Here is a 21,313-nt window from a genome sequence, read left to right on the forward strand (position 1 = left end):
AGGTGCTGTATTGATTAGTGCAAGTGGGTGTGGCCTATTACATCTTTCCTTTTAACTCAACTTGTCTCCTGAACACACACTGAGATTCCTTCACAACTGATGAAGAAGACACTGACGACTGAACATTGAGTGCAAAATGACTGAAATGCTAGATACATTTTCAAGATGAAATAAGTGTGTGATCGGTCTTACACCATCTTTAAACAGAATTTAACGGGTTGAAGCGACTTTGTTCAGTTTTCTCAAACCTAAATCTCACTCATCGCTGCTTGCAGATTTAATTATGCCAGCTTCCCTCTGTTGAGTGCAAAGGGGTTAGAACCTGTGTATTGCTGTCTGTGGTTACATGTTCTTTCACAATTTTCTTTTTTTTTTTAAAGCTACACCACACAAATTTCCCACAGAAAAAATGCATTACCCTCATCAGGTCTTATAATATCATGTTTCTCATATTTTATATCAATGTATTATTTTTTTTTCTGGTCTGCATGCTTCTTAAATCAATTTTCAATTTATAATAATTCAACAATTATAACAAAACAATTTGTCTAATAACATTCATATGTGCTTAAAGTTCTGACTTTCGATGCTTTAACATTTAATGAAATTGTAGCACGTAATGAATATTTAAGACTTCATGACGGGGTTGGTTGTAGTATCTCAGTGCATTTCAATGTTTTTCTTCTGACAGAACAAAGGAGAGAATAATTCATCTTGAAAAAAGCTTTGTACAATTTATTAATTCCAAACCATAACACAGGTCTTGCTGATTCTTGTTGTTCATTTATGTTGGATTTAAGTCTGGAGAGTTCCAGGCTTTCTTTGGCTCTAGATATAATTATTTTCTAATGCATAAATTCAGTGTCAGTTTTCAGGCACTCAGTTTTTTAGTCCGACAGTAAACGAGGTCTGCATGCTCGTGCTGAAACTGGACTTAACTGTTTAACTTTGTTTATTTGATTTGGACAATGCACGTAGTAAGAATGCTAATTTATATCTGTAGTCCCAAGACAGGTAATACAAAACAAAACCATAACAGGTATCAATAAACACATACAAATATGATACACAAGTGAAAAAAGACAAATACATTATGGAATATTTTGAATTAAGTGGTCTTAGATCAGGTATGACTTTAGCCATGTCTTTAAAGTGGAATATGAAGGACACTGAAATATATTTAGCCAAATATTTACCCCCCTTCACTGACAGCACAAACAGCTCCACGCAAACAGACACACACACATACACAAACACACACACACACACACACACAGACACACACAGACAGACACACACACACACACACACACACACACACACACACACACACACACACACACACACACACACACACCTTGTATTCCTGTCCAGTAGTCACACTGGTGCTAATGTTACTGTCACCTCTCTGTTAAACAAAGTAATTAAAGGTGCATGGTGGGGCAGGCAGGACTGAGCAAAACATTACAAATACTTTTTTTTTTTTTAATTCTCAAAATGTAAAAGATTGTATATTATCCAAAATATTTTCTCCATCTGTAAGTTCACAGAATTACGCAAAAACTACTCAATCCATTTCCATGAAATTTTGTGGAGGGGTGGGGCAAGACCCAAGGAGTGGATCTAGATCAGTGGGCAGATCCAGGATTTTGATGTCGCTTTCATTTTCTCAGAGAATAATTTATGGATCTTATTAAAAACAAATTTATAATGTTTATGAGTCTGTGCAATTTGATGCAGATCCCCAAAAAATCTAAGAAATCTAGGGAATTTAAATGTGGTTTCATAAGAGGACTGTTGGGCCTTGGCATAGATATGAATGTGAACTCTGGATCTTTTATCTTTCTTGAAAAGTAATTTTTATAGATTTTAGAGCCTTAATGTTTCAGATTCATCTATTAAATATAGTTTAACGTATAGTTGAGCCAAATCAATGCCCACTGCTGAATCTAAATTTCAACCAGTGAGTGCTATATGTACCGTATGTTCTCTAATTTGAAACAGTGACAGTTTGGAGCAGACATTCCTGATTTGTATTGGTTTGTCCATTTGCTCTTTTCCACAAGACTAGCGCCCCAGTTTATAAAGCGATGACTACACTTTTAGGTTTTGTTTGTACACTAAATGCGCCCATGAAATAATTCTGTGGATATGTCTGCTCAGTGTGTCTTTTTAACAAGGTCTGCCTTCACGTTTTTATTCTGAAGCTCTTCTTCTTGCTCTTGTGTTGCTCTTGTAAACAATAGAAGATTCATTCATTTGATCGGTGCTTCGTTTTATCTAATTTGCTTGGATCAAATATGAACAGAGCAGCCTTGCAGAGATTGAACAAATATTCAAATGTAGAACAGCCTTTGATTTTTATTTAATCTTTTTTCTCTGAAATGTAATTATTTCATATTTCCAAAAAAATCCAACAGCCTCTTTCTGCCGCAAAATGTGTAGTTTGTTAGTCAGTTAACCAGAACAATGTTGGCTCCCGTTCACAATCAGTTGTTTAACATGCATTTTTTCATGGTTTATTAATGAGCAGTGGGCGGTGATTTATGCGTGGAATCCTATGTTTTCCAGCTTGTGTATAAGCAGAGATGTGGGCACATTTGAATTCTTTATATCAGCTGTGAGGAGGAGATTACATTTCTGCAGAGTGAGCGGCTCAGTCCCCTGGAGAGAGCTCTTTGCTTTCACTCTACCTGAGACACGACGACTCAGACATGAGTGAGAACAGCGTTGGTGCACAGGGACCAGAGGATGACTTTGTTCCCGACTGTTGTGTCTTGCTGGACTATCAAGCTTTGCATTCGGGAGCGGGGTAATGGCATGTATACAACTTGCCAACAAATGACTCTAAGCGGCTTGTTCAGGGAAAATACAAATTGTTCTGTGGTGCTCAGAAGGTGCGCACACGAGGAAGCTGGTGGTTTCAGCGTGGGACCACTGGTGCACCGGGGTTGACAGTCGGAGCCCGTGTGCACAATGGTGTCCCTCAGTTGGACAGGACAGCAGCACTTAGGTCAAGAGGAGCACCATGAATCACAAATTCCTGACTGATTTGTAAACTGTCATGTCGTTGATTTACGCGGACGATCGGAGGAAAGAAATTCTCTGGCCGTTAGTATGAAGATGGGAGTGTGCTGAGGGAGTGTAATCACACAGTAGGTTGCTCTTGAGTAGAAGGTCAAAGCCTTTATTTTTATTGTGTGCGCCGTGCTGCTCCTCAAACAGAGGGGCCACAGGTGACAACAAAGGGGCGTGTACTATTAGCTTGTTCTTCGACTGTGACACTGCACATCGAGGGCCTCATTTTAATTATGATTATGTCATTAGTGGCTATGATGAGCGGCCATACCTGTTGGAAAGTAACATTTCCTCTTTTACAAAGTATGTAACACTGGTAATTCGGAGTATGAGGCCCGGTCTGACTAGCACCAGGCATTGTTGAATATGAGTGTTGGTGCCATAATCAAAACAATATTAATTATAAAACTACACTCATTTGCACAGCTTATTTTCTAGTAAAGAAATATTTTTCTCCAAAAACTCATTTTAGTTTCTCAAAAGAAACAAATGGTCTCAATGGTTAAGTGTTTCACAAACACCAGCAGTCACAAAGGCACACTGCCTAACTGAAATAAAATTGGCAAGGTAATGTTTTCAATTGGGAGCTGTTTAGTTGAAAGAATAGGATCTCTTTATGGATCTCACCAGGCATCCGATTCTAACTTTTAATTCTTTTAGATAGTTGGTGCGGACACATTTTAGTCATAACTGAAGAGTTACTCAAGTTTGTCTAAAGCTGGATTCACAACAGGCCACTTTCATTGCATCTCAGTGGATATCAGTAATTTGATTAATGGCAGATTTTGTGACTTGACTACATCTTAAATACAGACCTTTGGTATAAAAAAGTAGTTCTGAGACATTTATCTTATTTAGTTGATATTCTGCTGACATGGGGAATATTAAATAAATTCTTATCAAGTTATCACAAACTAACAAACGTTATTGATCAATTTCGATGGTTATTTTCCCGATGGGGCCCAGGGATATTCTGCTTATAGTGTTGTTGCACAGGATGGGAAGTAACTTGAGTATAAGTGAATATATGAACAACTCATGTTTTTTTAATCTATGCATTTTTTTCAGTTTTTACATTATGTTACTGCCTCGCAACTCACTTAATCTATTGTTTGTGAGGCATTCGACTTTGTTTTGTGAATTAGAGCCATAATGCATGGAGAGTAAAGCATTTCTAATACAGATACAGCAGCTGATTGTATATATAAAAAGATTTTTGGCAATGTTTCCTAAAATGTTGTGATCAAACCCTCATGACAAAGAAATGTAATTGAGAATTGACATTTTAGTGGTTTAACTGTAAACTTTAAACCACTAACTAGCTGCTAGTTTTAACAACTGCTTCTCACACCAACAACTTTACTGTGCTGAGCTTATTTTGACACACCTCTTCTCCTGTGTCTCTTGCAGCAGCAGACTGTCGAGTCTTAGAGGGACTGCAGAGATATTCCTCCATCCCAACGTACCTGCCTGTCAACTACCAGCTGCTCAACGCTGACTTGGCCTTCTTCCTGAAGGAGGCCAATCAGGATTTCATGCGGAACTCTAGCCTGATGTCGCGGACTGAGCCTTTCTTCATCTACCAGGCTCGAAGTTTGCCCTCCCTGAATGCGAGCTATGGTCCTCTGTCTGTGGAGCAGCCCGTCCCTTTAGAGCTCCTTCAGAGCCCGGGGACTTTTCCCGCCTCCTCTGTCTTCACCTTCAACTGGAAGGTGCAGACATTCCTCATGAATACCAGGATTCACCTGGCCAAGCCCAAAGTCCAGGTTCTGTTCTATATCGCAGGGCGGGACTGGGACGACTACAGTGCCATCGACAAGCTGCCCTGCGTGCACATGTTTGCTTTCCACGAGACCCAGGAGGTGCACGGCACTTGCCAGCTGAAAGGGGAGCTGGGGCTGTGCGTGGCTGAGCTGGAGCCGCTGGCCAGCTGGTTCAGCCCTCCAAGTGTAGTGCCTGGACGCCAGAGGAACGTCGAAGTAACAGAGGGCACTCCGGTGGAGCTCTACTACACGCTGCAGTCCACTGAGGCGGGAGAGTGCCACTCGGAGGAGTCCAGGAAGGACAGCTTCATCCGCTCCAGCCAGGAAGGGCTGTACGGCTCCTTCACGTCCACGCCTCTCAGGAGGATCGGCGGTGTGAAGCTCTACCAGAACCCCGCTCCTCCTCCTCTCGCCGAACAAAGGCTGGATAATAACTTTATGGTCATGGTTCCAGCTACGCCCATGAGACAGAGGGAAACGGTCTCTGCTTTTATCATGGTGTCGGCCTACTCTCCTGTGGCAATCTTTACTCTCAGGTAAGAGTGCGTTTGTTTTTCTTCTCCTTAGAAGTGTCTGACTGCAGACTTTCTCTGTTAGTCTCATACTGTAGAATTATGCAGCCAGTCTCTATTCGCTTTTTCATATTGTTTTTTTCTTTATTTTCTTTCTCAAGGCTTAAACACTGAAACACTAAACTCACTACTGTTCACTTAACGTGAACAGTATTTGCTGTACGTCTGCACCAAGAGAATCTATCAAATCATTATTGATCTAGTGAGGTCGCCTGACAGCATAAATATAAACACGGGCTAATGACAACAAACAGCAAGTAGTGTTTTTATATTGGAAAATGGATTATTATCATGATCACTTACATTCAGATAAGTAAATAAGACAACAAGTGGTGAATCAAGTAACACAATTACACACTTGATTTAATAATTACTCCTCATTCAGCTGACCTTTATCTTGATGTTCTCCTTTACACTTGACATCCATTGCACTTCTGTCCGTCCTGGGAGAGGGATCCCTCACATGTGGCTCTCTCTGAGGTTTCTACGTTCTTTTTTCCCTGTTAAAAGGGTTTTTAAGTAGTTTTTCCTTACTCTTGTTGAGGGTTAAGGGCAGAGGATGTCACACCATGTTAAAGCCCTATGAGACAAATTGTGATTTGTGAATATGGGCTATACAAATAAAATTTGATTGATTGATTGATTGATGAGAGTCTACAAATTATTCTTTTCGTATCAAATTACTGTTCATCGACGTTTTAATCTTCAACCAAACCTCTAAAATTACGAAGATCTTGACAGAACGCTCATGGCATGGGGCCTTGTTAGGGAGTTTCCAACCATGGTGAGGTTACAGATTCAGAACAAGTTCATAACTTTAACAGAATTTAAGTAGGTTCTCATAAAAATTGTTTTTGCTGTGGACTAACGTAATCAGCCAATCTTGGGTGGCCCCCTCCGAGCTCTGGGCCCAAGTCAATTGCCTGCTTTGCCCTGTAAGCAACCGTTTCCTCCTTAGTGAAATAAAGAACAAGCAGGGTTGTAGTGTGATTCAGTGAAGCTGTTGATAGGTTCTAATTACAGTGAACAGATGAGACAAAATGATTTAGATACATATCATGCAATGCAATGAGGATGTCATTAATTAAAATGGATGTCCATTAGTGTAATGACTGGAGCAGATCTTAATCACACAGTCTGAAAACATTTATAAACCTTCAGCTTGGCTGCAACAAGCGGTCCAGTCAGTTTGTCAACATGAAAACAAGCAACATGCTGAATGGAAGTGTTTTCTGCTGAGGCAAGGCCAGAAGAACAGAAGCAATTCTAAAATAAACATATATTAATGAATATATATTAAGCTATTACATGCTTATTTTCTTTTTCTAGTTGTTTACTAATGAAGATACTTTTCCAAGCTAACAAAAAGAAAGATACACAGTGTGCGCTTTAGGCTTAAAATTAGAGTTTAGGTTAAGAAAAAGAAGTTCACAATAGCTGTGAAGTTTTAACAAACCAAACCAATTCTCCAGACGCGTGTCCCTCCCATGCTACATTTAATTACCAACTAGTTGTCCTGAGGTGATAAAGCACTGCAAAGTTTTTCTTTTCCCCTAATTTGAGGAACTCTGAATGATTCCTTTCATCAGTCAAATGAACAGGCCAGGCTGTGCCACAGAGGCAGCGCCTGTGGTGTTTTTATTTGGCAGCGTATTGTGCATGGCAGGCGCAGGTTGGCCATCTGAGAGCCACAGATATGGAAAAGGCCTCTGTGTGGTCCTAGGTGATAAGGCTGTCCTCGTGCGCGCATTTGTTAGGACGCTTAATCACCAGAGCGGGAAAAAAGACTTTGATCTCTATATTCACAACATCATTATCATCTGTGTACTACACACTTCTGTGTCAGCCATTGTTAGCTGTGCAGCGCGAGTGCAGGAAGAGCTTATGATCCTGTGCAATCTGTCAAACAGGCCTCCTGATACTTTAGTTTTACATGTTTATTAGATCCTGAGTTTTCTATATTTTATGCTAAAAATCCATCCTTCATATCCAATTTCTGCATTTTATGCCTCACTCTGCATTAGAATGTGTAATCAACATCTACAGGCAACAGAAATCCTCAGTTATCTCCATATGCATGAAAAATGGTACATTTAAAAGAAAATTTAAATGGCCACTGAGCTCTTCAGTATGTCTTTCCTTCTCTCTGCTTCATTTTTCAACTTTGTCTCGTCCATTATGCTGAAAGGCTCATACTGGGATAGCTGTTATGCAATTAAAGCCATTGTCACACATATTTAATAGCTGATCATACAGTGGACACCCAGCATGGAGCGTATGTGCCTTGCTGGAGTATTTCTGTCTTGACATGCTACTTTTAATTTGATCGGCTCTGATTTGACCTGCTCTGTGTTAATAGGCTGTCACTCAGACACAGAAATGATTTAGAGTGATTTTCTGTGTGGAGCGTTAGATAAGCCGTGTGGAAACATGGTTTGGATGTGAATTAAAGAAGAAAGTACTGTAACTACTGGTATAACTGTCTAAATGATTGTGTTTATTTTATTATATTATATATAATATTAAAAAATATATATTTTTGTATATTATTTTAAATGCATTATTTGTCTGAACTGTATTACACCTATGCCAAGATGAGGCACCCTTGTTTAAGAATACAGTATGCTAGTGTAAGGTATTGTAGAATAGCATTGTGCAGAGCAGCCCTCACCAGATGTTTTATTCTAATGTGATGATGTAGACCAGCTCTTATTTTAGCCTTGCTGCAATCTTTCTAAACATACGCATTATCCTGTTACCTTATGTTGTAATTTCCTGCTGAATGAAAATCCATTCGAGGAAGTTGGACAGTCTAATCAATGATTGTTAACATGTTTGTGAAAGTTGTGCAGCCATATGAGGCTTAGTTTATAGTAGCATATGATAATAGCTTGCTCGTTCCTCAGTGTAGAGAGAAAGAAGAGACATAATAAGGGATATAAAACATTATGATATATTTTAAACCTGTTTAATTACATCCTCCTAAGGTTTGTTCTCCACAGCGTCCTGTAATGAGATAATTCTCAGCTCCATATATTTATATCATATCTTCAAAGTCTACACATTACTAACACCTGTTTTCATTATACTCTGCAATAACAACTGATGATGCAGTATTAATAAAGAAAAAACGACTATACGTGGTTTAACAACCTGTGACTATTAATCCAAAGTGTTTGCCACATCTTTAAGGAAGGATGTAATAATGATATTGACAAATATTAATAATTATAATTGGAATTTTATGAGCAGCTGAATTGTGAAATGTAACCACTACTGAGTATTTAATGTGGAAATGTAAATACCACTGTGTATAGCACTGAAATATTTTATTAGCCTGTTTAATTTAGGTTACATTACCCTCTCAGTTTATAATTATAATGTAAGTGTCCCCATTTTTATTGTGTGTGTGTGTGTATACATGTACTTCTATCCTTGTGAGGACCAGTTAATTAGACTGCACAAAGTGAGGACATTTTTGAGAAAGTGAGGAAATTTTGTCTGGTCCTTGCATTCTGACACACGGCCACCGGGGTGATTAAGGGTTAGGGCTTGGTTTTAGGGTACAATACATTCAAACACACACATATGAGTAAAAACAGATGGATGCTACTGGTGTTAGAATTAGGTTCAGGTTAGGGTTAGATAAAGGTAAGATTGATGGGGTTTGGTGCTATTTTTTCAAAATACTTCAGCAGCTCAGGTGCACTCAGGCAATTCTGATTTAAGAATTTAATTGGGTGAAAAACAAAGTCACTAAAAGGGGATTATTTAAAGGTTCAGTGTGTAGAATTTAGTGACATCTAGTGGTGAAGTGTCATGTTGCAGCAGAACACCCCTCACCTCACCCTCCCCTTCCAAGCATGAAAGAGAACCTGTGGTAGCCTTCAGTTGTCATAAAAACTCAAAAGGTTTTGTCCAGTCTGGGCTACTGTAAAAAACATGGCGGTCCGTAGAGAGGACCCACTCCTGATATAAATATAAAGTATTTAAATATAAAGGGCCCATTCTAAGATAAAGAAAACAACAATTTGTACAATTTAGATGAAACACACTCGTGAAAACATCACTAGGATTATTTTATATCTAATCTCTGCCAATAGATCCCTTTCACTTAAATCTTACACACTGGACCCTTAAAGTAAACGAAAGTCAACATGAAAAACTTGAAGTTGAACACATAACTACTAATACAACTACAAAGATTTTTAGAAAGTGTGTTTAAACCACATTAGATTCCGATGCTATAAATTCAGTTGTGTTTAAATTCAACACTAAACACATTCAGCCAAAAAATGTTCATGGCTGAGATTAAAATGCTGTAATTTGCTTCTATACAGGGTTTCCTGAGGCTTTAAAGCAGAGTTGTGCCATGTTGCCAGAATCAAAGACTATTAACATCATATAACTGTATATACCTTTATGAAATAAATCATTAATGTTCAACCAAACGAGCAGCGGTGCTATTTCACAGAGCAAATGCCATGTGGGCATAGACATGGTTTATAAAAGAGATTGATTTCAGGACAAGATGTGTCAGGACCCAGGCTGACCTGAACTCATATACTACAAATATTCATTCCTTTCACCAAAAATTATAACTTATAACTTTTTATTGTTGCTAAGTTCCAAACTGACCACCCAGGTATAGATATGTCTAAAATGTTCGCTAATAACGTGTTTCATTTGTTTTTCTGCAGTTTGAGATTTCTTGTGGTTATGTTTGTGTATGTGGCACAAAGGTCAGGGAAAGATCATGGTTTTGTTTTACAACTAAAAACACTGATTTAAAGCATGCAGCAAGATATGTTTCTACCACTTAAATGAAACTGCACTCTTTCTTTAACCTCAATTTGCTTTCATTGCCTAAACCTAATCACATGTGGAACTGAGGATGTGAACCCAGCTGTCCTGTGTCAAAGTCTTACATTTCCTCAGCCGGACAGTTCCATTGAACATAGCAGGCAGCAGTTACATTCCCATCCAAATGTATTTGTCAAAAGAAATTAGTGGCTGAAATTTGTAGTATTGTAGAAACATGACAACTGAGAGATAAGTTTGACCTCAGCTGAATGGTGAAGCCCTGTACAACAAAGAAACTGTTATAGATGTGACTGCTCATCTATTAGCAAATTGTCAGAACTCTAAAGCTAATGTATTGCTATATGCCATTACTATCAACAAAGTTAATTACATCAAGATATTTCATGACATTTTCATCCTGCAGGTGATATAAATCTAATGGCGGTTGACTAAATATTTCATATATAAATAAAACATCTTAATATTATTTTTAGAATGTCGTGTCAGTGTCCAAGGACGTCATGAGTATATAAATGTTATGAACAAAGCTGGATTAGTCCAGATTAACTCATTGACTGCTGCGTATTCCTTTGCTGCGTTCCTGCTTGGATATGCCCCTGCTCTGTTGTGCTGGATGTGAAACAGTAGCTATCACATAATAGCCTGAGCTGTTTCATCACCAAGAAGAGTTCCTCCCTGTAATGTCTTCAAAGAATAAAAACATTTCTGCACAGCAGCACATTCTGAACAGTTGCAGGGGGGAGTCGATTGTAGGAAGAGACACTGAAAAGGCACTTAGGACTTTAAAACCATTACATTTAATATGCAAGTAAAGTATAAGCTGTAGTCATTATCATAATGTGTTTTCTGGTATCGCTGCACGAGCATTCTAGATTTTTATATGTCATTGATAATTCATTATTATCCCTCCGTATTAGATGGTTCATATGCAAATCAAATGCAATGAAGGAAATGATTTAAAGCGTGTTTTCCCCATGCGATCCCCAGTGGAAGAAAAACCCCAGAGCACAAAAGGAATTGCTCTATTTTCTATGGGGGTTTTTTTTATGTTGGTACAGTGCTGCCGTAAGAGTCTCTGTACAGGCAGGGTCATTACATGGGCATTGTCCTCCCTGAATGTACTCAGCCATCATTTCAACAGATAGATTAGTGAGAGCAGACATTGTCCATGGTGTAGTGCATTTCTCACTTCTTTCTACATGTACATGACTTTGCTGATAAAAAGTTCACTACCGGTTGTTGTGTAGTAACAGTTGAGCAGAAGTGACCGATTGGAGACCTGTTAGGGATTGTATGAAAATTGTTTGTAACCATTATGAAAGCAGGTCTCTCTGTGGTGTTATTAGAAGAGCAATTCTGTCTTATTGTCAGACTCTCAATGGACAGTAGCAAAAATGATCTAAATCAATACCGCAAGCAGCATTTTTTCTTCTTTCTTTGTCAATATCTACCAACTATATCACCCACAGTACAAATCAACTGCTGACAGTCAGAAACTTGGGTGTGTTATGCTACTAGTGGCAAATGTAATCTCGAGCACTAGAGGGGTCTGGATCACCATTTTTTTACACCCTCAGATTTTTTAATCTGGTAATTTGTAGTCCTCAGACTCAACTGACAATGACTCATGTCACATCACTTGAGGCAGATTATCAGATTTCACAGAGCTCCCTCTGGAGCAATGAAAGCCTCATTTTATGCAATAGTTCTCTCTTTGACCTGTAAACAGACTGGTGTGTAAAATTAGCTCCGCTTCAACAATTTCTTTAAAACCTCCTGTTAACAGAGGGCACTTTTACATCTACCTTGTTTGGTCTGGACCTTCGAGCTTTTTAGTTTAGTACGAACCACAACAACAGGTGTGAATTTGGTTTTAGGACCTAGTTTCGTAACAACAGACACCAATTTAATCCGATCTCGGACTGGATCAAACTGTTTTTTTGGATACTTTGGACCAATCGACAGCAACAAACAATAGAGGAATACAAAGTGGAAGCGGTTGGCAGGATTTCAGTCTAATAATATAATGTAATAATCATTCAATCATTATATTATTGGATGTTTGAACGATTATTACATTATATTGTTATCATTGTATAGGAGGATGTTTATGTGGTGCATTCAAAATAATGTGGAGTTCTGCACCTGAAGTTGGTGATGCAAATAGTAAGATGAAACAGAATTAACAAAATCATCTAGTTCATACATTTTCTCCGTTACAGTTTCCTACTGTTTTGGCGACAACCAATCACTATCAAGTATAGATACAGTCCTCGTAGGTGATGGTGACAGGACATAAATATGTCATGCATTGTTCTTTCAAACAACAAAGACGTGAACCTTGGTTTGGACCCTGGACTTTCAGATGTGAAAACGGCAGCATCTATCCCACATTGTTATATAAGACCCTTCTCTAAATTCTAATATACTAGCTGAGCAAAACCTTTCACATTGCTTCCATTATCATAAATGATATAACATAATGCCTGACTTATAGAAAATATTCAAAAATATATACATGTAAAATATGCACTATAAATGAACTAATAAATTAGACTTCACTGTAGTTCTGCTTTCTGTTATGATGCAGAATACAGTGTAGTGATGTGTGCATCATTGCTAGTCAAATTTCTATTAACTAATAATTCTAAAGTTTCTCAAAACTGACTCATCTTACTATTGAAGCTAAATAAAACAAAAACTCGGTGTGAAAAAAAAGAAGCAGATCCCTGCTCCTTCAAAAATGTCAGACTATCCTCACCCAAACAAAAAGAAAATTTAGAATAGAAACCTTTCATGCACACCGTAGTATATCAATATCAGATTAAGGATTTTTGTGCAGTCAACACTTTGTTAAACTGGTATAAAGTGCTTGGACTGGGCACTGACTTTAAGCTCCTACAAGCTTTTCTGTGTTTGATCTTGCTCCTCTTGTCCTTTGCTTTGGCTTTAACAGCGGCTGAAATGACAAAGATTGGAACAAAATTGGTTGCAATGACACAAAATTCTGTGTTGTCATCAGTGTGGAGATAACAACTATTATTGCTTTCGTACCTTCAACTATTGGTTTTGTGTGTGTGTGTGTGTGTGTGCGTGTGCGTGTGTGTGTGTGTGTGTGAGAGAGATGCTGAAGTGGCAGATGCAGGTGTTTCATGTGTTCTCTTCAATGTCTGTGTGTTACATGGCCAGTCAGATAAACATTGCTGGTCCTGTGCGTGCAGTTTGTTCAATAAAGAGAACATTCCACCAAACATTTGTTTGCAAACAGATTTTAATAAAAGTGTCAGCCCTGTGTATGCATGTGTGTGTCTGCGTGTGTTTTTTGAGTGTGTAAACAGAAGTGCATGTGTGCTGACATGTCTGAGCATCGTGCTATGCTCTCACTGTGAACACCAAAAGTACCATATGAGCAGGAGGCAGTGTTCACTGAATAAATTATCTACCATTACGCTTCATTATGTGTGCTGATGGACAACAGGGACTAATGTATGCAAGAGGCAATGACCTAAAATATCAGTGGAGGGGAATCCAAAATAGAATAATTCTCCGTGAAAAGGTTAAAATTCCTTCACAGTCTGAGTCTCAGAAAATTTGTGAACTGTTTCACCATAGTGAGTTTTTGAAATGACTTTTAAACCACAGTGGAGAAATAATGATTTATTTACATTCTTCCTGATAGTTATGGATATCAACTAATGAATACAAACAATGTGTTTGTCTCTATCGTTGAGCCTTATATTGAACATTTCTTCGATTTTGTTTACTTTCAGGATACTCTTTTCAAGCGTAAAAATGTAATACACTATATTACATTGCCCTTCACTGCATTTACCATTTGTAAATTACCAGAGGAACAGGCTGATTCAAGCATCCCTCGTCACCATACTGGTCCTGAAGTGATGTATTCTCTGTAGGAAACCAATGTAGGAGATGGGATAAAATCTAAAATGGATTTTAAAGTTTCTCTGATATGAGCTAATATAAGGCTTCAGTGGTCTGAGTTGACTGAATAAATTAAGTTGGTGTTATGTGGTTGTTTTATTCCCACACACAGTCTAACCCTAACCCCCTGTGAAGGAGGGATACATCCTGATACCTGCGTGGACTGTCACCAAAAACCCAGTGCTTGACGAGGACAAAGATACAAGGGCTGCAACTTGCAATTATTTTTCCATTTAATTATTCCTAATTAAATGCTAGTCTTTAAAAATGATTAGAACCCAACCAGTTCAGTTGGCAGATAACTTTTTTTTTAAATAAAGGTTATTGTTAAACTGTAAAATATCAAGGCTCAATTTAATTTCTATGGCACAGGGTTGATAACAACGTGGAATCATTACAATGTATAACTGTCCATCAATATTGATCCAAGTCCAAGATGATATCGTCAAACTTCGTGACCAATCCGACCAACAGTCTGAAACCCACACACGTTGAGTTTACTAATGTAAATTTGGATGGAGATTGGGATTTTGGGGCATTTTGGCTTTGAGACTCGAATGTGGACTTCTCATCCCTGTTGAGTCTCTTTCAAAATACTTTCAGTGTTTTACGCTATGACAGGAAAATATTAATAACTTAAACATAGTCAATTTACAATTAATTTTTTTTTGATATAGCCTAAATTTACTTGATAAAAACTAAAATAGTTTTGTTTTATAATCAATACTCCTGGCTCAAGTGATTCAGTTGTTCACACATACAAGACAATTCAGTCTGAAATATATTAAAATGCAGCAAAGGGCAAGTTCTGTCATCTTCAGGAATAGTTGCTCCTCCGTCACTTTGTGTAGAGACTCACATGTAGATAGACTCAGACCTACAGGCTGACACAGTACTAAGTGAAGTTGGCTCTGAACATGTTCTTTCAACGCTAAGTTTGTAGCTGCAGACCAATAATGGCTCTAGACTTAAGTCCCAGTAAGACCAATAATTCATAGAAACAAATGATTAACTGCTCTGCTAGAGAAATGGACCAGACCATAAATGGTTTGCTGGCTTAAGCCAAAGTGCGAGACCCCTCCTTGTCTTCAGATAAGACCACAACATACAGATCAACTCAGTGCTAACACACTCCTTTCTGATTCATTACGGTACAATCTCATTTGAAAGCCATCATCTGCAGCTGTAAACAGGCTCTGAATGAGCAGAACCACTGGAGTGTAAATATGCGATGAAAGAGTAAGAAAACGTCTTGTCAATTATTGGCAGCCATTGAAGCCGTTTTCCTAAAGCAGCTTCTCTCAATTGAAAGAAGGAAGAAAGAAGCACTCCGGATATAGATGATCGAGACTAAACGTGTGAGACTGGCTTCAGGCCTTCATTAAATAAATCTTGTCAGTTGCCTTCTAGTCATCATGAATCATTTCTTTGTAGTTTCAGATTTAGTCTGTGACAGGTTTCATTGTGATGTAGCAACCTGCAGCCGATTGCTTGTGCGTCTCCAAATCATACTGTTACCCTTCCTGTAAAAGAGGTGTTAGCACAAGCGTGTGTGTGGAGTCCTTGTGGTTGCAATGATATGCCTTCTCGTAAAGGAAAAAAAAAAACGATAACGAAAAGCCAACAAACAGCACTTGTACAATTTGAAGAGCTATTTTGTTTTTATGTTGTAAAGAGTCTCACATTTTCATTTGGGCAGCATGGCGGCGGCTGCAAGGCGTCAAACAACAACTTGTGTTGAGCTTGCAGATTCAGAGTCGTCCCACCGTGTGTTCCATTTGTGTTAGCTCGTAGTTTATGTGTGTGTGTGTGTGTGTGCGTGCTGAGTCGCTGAGGCCCTGTTAACAAACACTGCTGCCAAATCCTGGGTACACAGAGAGGTGGCGGTGCTGTAATAGAGCCAAGCAGTGCACAGTTCCCACGTCTATAGCCCCGTCGCTCCCACACTGCTCCATGGGGGGTCTTATCATCTGCCTCGCATCCCTCTAGTTGTGCTCTCAGTGAAAATAAAGTATTTTACACACAGGTATATCATTCATATAATCATTTATAAGACAGCGACACAGATAAAGATTTACTGTTGATCCACCCTTTACATAGGAGGCTGTTCTTTCTTCGATGTCTACAAGCAGAGTGAATGGCACTGTAATCGCTGTCTCATTTCTGCGTGCATGATGGGATGTTTTTAGCAGACAACACGTCACATGATCTTGTGTCGATGAGCATGACATTAACAGGTAGCAGTCTGTTTTTCTTTCCCCCCACACTTTTAATGCATGATAAAATTTGTTTAGCAGGAGAGAAAAATAAATTTACAGTAAAGAAAACAAAAAAGCTGTCAAAACTTTACTTTAGTTATCCCCCTAGAATCTAAATGTATTCTTTACTTTATTCTTTTTTTTGTATATTTTTATTTTTGTACTATTTATTGTATGTTGTTATCCTTTGTGAGTATTGAATAATAAAAAATAGCCAATTGTCAACAGCAGGCATTACTAATGAATTACTAATGAATTACAGCAGCTAGACTCTTTTCTTGTGAATGTTTTAAATATTGTTATTTTGTCGATATGCTGTTTAAACGACGTTAAGTGACATTGTGTCTGTCCAGGGAGAAGGATCCCTCACTCTGAGGTTTCCACTTGTTTCTCACTGTTAAGTGTTAATGTTTGGTTCTTTTTCCTCACTCTGGTGCAGGATTAAGGGCAGAGGATGTTACACCCTGTTAAGATCTATGAGGCAAATTGTGATTTGTGAATTTTTACAATATGATTTATTGATTGATAGACGTCCTAAGTGAGGTGGGTTTTAATGTTCTTGTGTTTCAAAATTATACAGCAAATGTATGGAATGATAGTTTTGCCTCCGTTTTTATGTAATATATTTTGACCACCTTCTGTTATTATTCTTATGAAAAGAATTGTTAAATTCAAGCAAACACAAACCTATTCCATGGTCAATACATGCATTTACACATCTGCTAATATCTGCATAAGAATAATGTTATTAATGTCCCTATGCTCATGCTCACAATTCAATCCATAGACTCCACAGTGAACAAGAAAAGTGAACAATCCCTTGATTTCAGTAGCTGCTCCCAAGGTTTTCTTCGCTGCCAGTCATCCAGAATTGATTACAGATATTTTATCTTTCGGTTTGATCGTCTGATTAGGTTTGAAACCGGCCCAACCCTCTGTTACACGTACATTTAGCGCGCTAATTAAATGTTGGTGAATATTAACTTATCCGAACCTGACAGTCAAAATACCAGACTGGAAGGTTAATAGAGGCCACGCTCTCACCACTGATGCATATATCGACAGGAACAGAGCCTCACAGATCAAAATGTATCTCCTGCACTCTACATTATACATGCAGCAGTAATTATTTCTTTGTAGGATGACTGAATTAAATTACAGAAATTCATTCTATCTGTTATTCAGCGCTAATTAATGAGTCAGCTTATTCAGTCCCCAGTCTTTTACTTACATTTTTCTTTTGCCCCTCACACTTTTATTCCCTTCTAAGCATAAACATGATCAAAGCGGGTTTCTTCTTATTAATTACAGTCTCTAAGCTAGACCCTGTTATCCTGTAGCTTCATGTTTAATTTAGGGTCAGTATTTTATGGATTCTTCCAGGCTTATAACAACAGTTGTCTATTATTTTTTTTATGTTGGTATAGAGATGTCTTTTCTAATGAATTGCTATTTATTATCATAGATGATCATTTTTAATAAAGAAATAATAGTTTAGATTTTGCTTAATGCACGCATGCATTACAGAACACAATCAGTGGAAAAGCAGATGTATGGCACAGAGACTAATTCGATTTTTTTTCAATGTACTAAAACAACCATCCATCACCCTCATGTTGCCTCTAGAAATACAGCATGGCACACAGACTTCACTAAACCTCCACTCTCTGGCTCAGTTTGATTACGTCGTCCATTAGACCTTGAATAGTCAGAAAGTACAGAGGTATGATTTACTGCTGTTTCTTGGAGGCAACACAAAGGACTAAATTGAATGGTTTCGTTATTCGTTTTCATGGACTTTAATGTGCCTTTAAAACTCTGCAATTGGCATCGTAACTGGTTGTATTATATCTTCCCTGATAGTTGCAGCCAATTGTTTGCTCGCAGCAGCTAATTGTCTTGGTTAGCTTTGCCCTTGCTGTTATGTGATGGATTTAAAAAAAAAAAAAAAGTGTAGTTAGAAATCTGGTCATAACTGTACTTTTCTGCCATTCACATAAGGAGAGGCACATATGAAAATATTATTTTACCACATAAAACCATAATCAAATTCATGATATGATTAGTAGATTAAAATCTGGAAGACATGAGAACATATCTTTGTATCCAAATGCTTTTTAACAATATTTTATTTAGCCGGTTATATAGATCCTTTTTCTTTATCAGAGAGTTGTTACCTTTGAAGCCAGGCTAGCTGCTTCTACTTGTTTCAACTCTATACAACATATACAAAGGGAGGACAAAAGTGAAGCCAAATTGTCTTGGCTGCAGTAAAGGTCATAAACCCAGTCTCCTCCGTGTTTATGGATGGGACATGGACCAAACTAAAAAGTCAAAGTACATTTTTCTCAAAGATGCTTTCTGTAAAGTTTGGTAGTTCCTATTACACTGATGTCTGTTGCACTGGCCATTTTTCTCATAAGTTTGGTTTTAATGAGTAATTTACAGACATGAGAATGGTATCGATCTTCTCGTTGAACATTCAACACGAAAACGAGCAGGTGCAGTTCAAATTGTTTAAGGACAGCCCATTTGACTTTGGTCCTTAACTAATCATTTGTCAATAAGAATGTAACTGGTGAGGAACAGCTGCTTGTAAATGTTGTCAGTTTTAATAATCAAAACAATAAATGTTGCACATTTGATTATTATCCATCTGTTCGTGCACAATATGACGTACATTTTACATTGTGTTGTCCTCTTGTCCTTTCCACGGAAACATCGCTGATGGCCCCTGGCTTCGTAATGGAAGTCAGACACAGATCACGCACTCAACTGTGCAACTGACAATCCAAAGTTTCCAAACTATACATCATGTCCATACTTAAAGTCGCATGCTCAACACCAGTCAGCCCTAAAAAGACAAACATTTCCAATTGCAGCTTGTACTTTACCTTTTCACGGCTCTTGTGCTATTTAAAATAGGGATTTGGCCTTTCAGGAGGCACGGCGTTGTGCGGTGTGTGAGAAGCCCAAGGACACACGCTCCGCTGGGACTAACGTAATCAGTGCCCTGTTTCTCACCTGATTTTAAATTCAAAGAAAGAACTGGAAGTCCAGCCAAAAGGCAGAGAGGGACGCTTTACATTTGTTTTGCCTGACTTACCTCACCGTGTTGATTACTCTATTACTGTGACAGAGCAGCCAGCATATTGCACTGTTTTGTTCACCATTACGTTTTGTTGAACAATTTGCATGACTCACCTAGTTTTATCTCGCTCACACAGCGAGCGGTGTGGTGTTCAGAGCTGCTGTGCCCTCGTTACTCTCTCAGGTTGGATTTCTTTGGCCTACATGTTGCCTTACCAATCGCAACACTTAACTCATAATCTCTGTCCTGATTCTGATGTCCTCTGAGCGAGACCCTGCTGGAGGCCCCTTCAAATGTAGGATTTACCAGGTTCATCCCCAGCTTGTGTGTCAATTAGTGTACATGTGTCTGACAGTACAACATGTACCTATAGCAACAGAGCTACAGCCCCCTGTGATCACAGTCTCCCAGCGCAGTCCCGCTCCCCACCCACATCAAATCAATAGTGTCAGGCAGAGCGCCATTATACCTCCATACAGTAGGCAGACATTTCCCTCTCTCTGACCGGCCTTGTTGCTGTGCAGTGGTGGTAACAAGCATATACCTCGAATGTATGACACTCAAGTCCTAATATTTTCTACAGCACAGATGTACAGTATAGATGCAGGAAACCCCTTTGTGTTAAGATGAACTCGACTCACTACTCATGCTTTCTAAAATCAGCAGTAATGGAGGAATGTTTAGAACAACCTTATGAAAAAGAAGTTATAAGACTTGATATGAGAGTCGATATGGCCAAAACCTTTATTAAGATGAAAATGTTCATCTCAGTCGATATTGATAGTTATTGCAATAATGTCACATTATTATTTTACAAATCTGAGGTAGATGAATTATGTGTTATACATCCTCTCTATGCTTACACATCGCATTAGAATTATATTGATATAAGTTTTTTACATTGCTGTTGTTATATTGGGATGATTATTGATATTGTTTTTATGTCCAGCCCTACTCCGAATTAAATACTACTATACAAGTAAAAGTCCTGCATTGAATGATACTAAGGTAGTTTATAATAAGTATGTATTATTATCATTATTATAAGTATGTGATACATAAAAATGCCCCCTGGGATTTTTATGTTAATCATTGTTACATTATTATCACTAATTATCAGCATTATCATTAATGTGTGTGCCGCATGTTATTGTTTTAGTAATATGAGGTGGATAATGTTGGGCTGTTAAGCTTATCCTAACAATTTTAAGGATAATTTATATAATAAAGTATGTATCTGTCTCTCAACATAATAGCCGTGGACTGAAAGGTGTGAGAGTGCGATGAATGTTGTGGTTCAGTGTTACTTTGTGTTTACACGAGACAATGCCCTCCATGTCTCTGCTCAATCATCACATTATTTGAATGATATCCCTGTTTGCCCTCGATCTTTTTAAAGCACAATCAGATTACAGCTGAGAAAGAAGCTAAAGGGGAAAGTGTCTTTGAGATGTCGGTGATATAATCTGTTTATTTTTGTAATACATCTGTATCGGCTTTCCCTCGTATTAATATTAGCAGTTCTGTAACGGTATTATACGATGAGTTCTTGGCACTGACCTTTCCATGACCCAACAGGAAGCACTCAACCACCGGTCGACAGTGTGGCAATGTATGTGGAGAACTGCTCCTTGACCTTCAAACCAGATCAGCGAGGGATTATTCTGCATTCAGCATAATACGAACAGATCACAAGTCTTAGGTTGAGGCCGGGTAGTGATTTCAATTATTTGTTAACAGAGTAATCGGTACACAGAGCTATAGACATGGACTAGGGAGGGGGGA

At 38.3% G+C, this 21,313-nt stretch overlaps 1 protein-coding gene across 1 annotated transcript in view; it reads left to right on the top strand.

Moving 5' to 3' along the window:
- si:dkeyp-14d3.1 (transmembrane protein 132C) overlaps nt 1-21,313 on the top strand; it is a 136,791-nt gene that overhangs the window by 26,216 nt on the left and 89,262 nt on the right. Inside the window, exon 2 of the mRNA XM_034596552.1 lies at nt 4,489-5,377. Within this exon, the coding sequence (XP_034452443.1) occupies nt 4,489-5,377 (889 nt within the window). The remainder of the gene's footprint in view (nt 1-4,488; nt 5,378-21,313) is intronic.

The sequence above is a fragment of the Hippoglossus hippoglossus genome, chromosome 9, assembly GCF_009819705.1.
Source record: "Hippoglossus hippoglossus isolate fHipHip1 chromosome 9, fHipHip1.pri, whole genome shotgun sequence".
Lineage (NCBI taxonomy): Eukaryota > Metazoa > Chordata > Actinopteri > Pleuronectiformes > Pleuronectidae > Hippoglossus > Hippoglossus hippoglossus.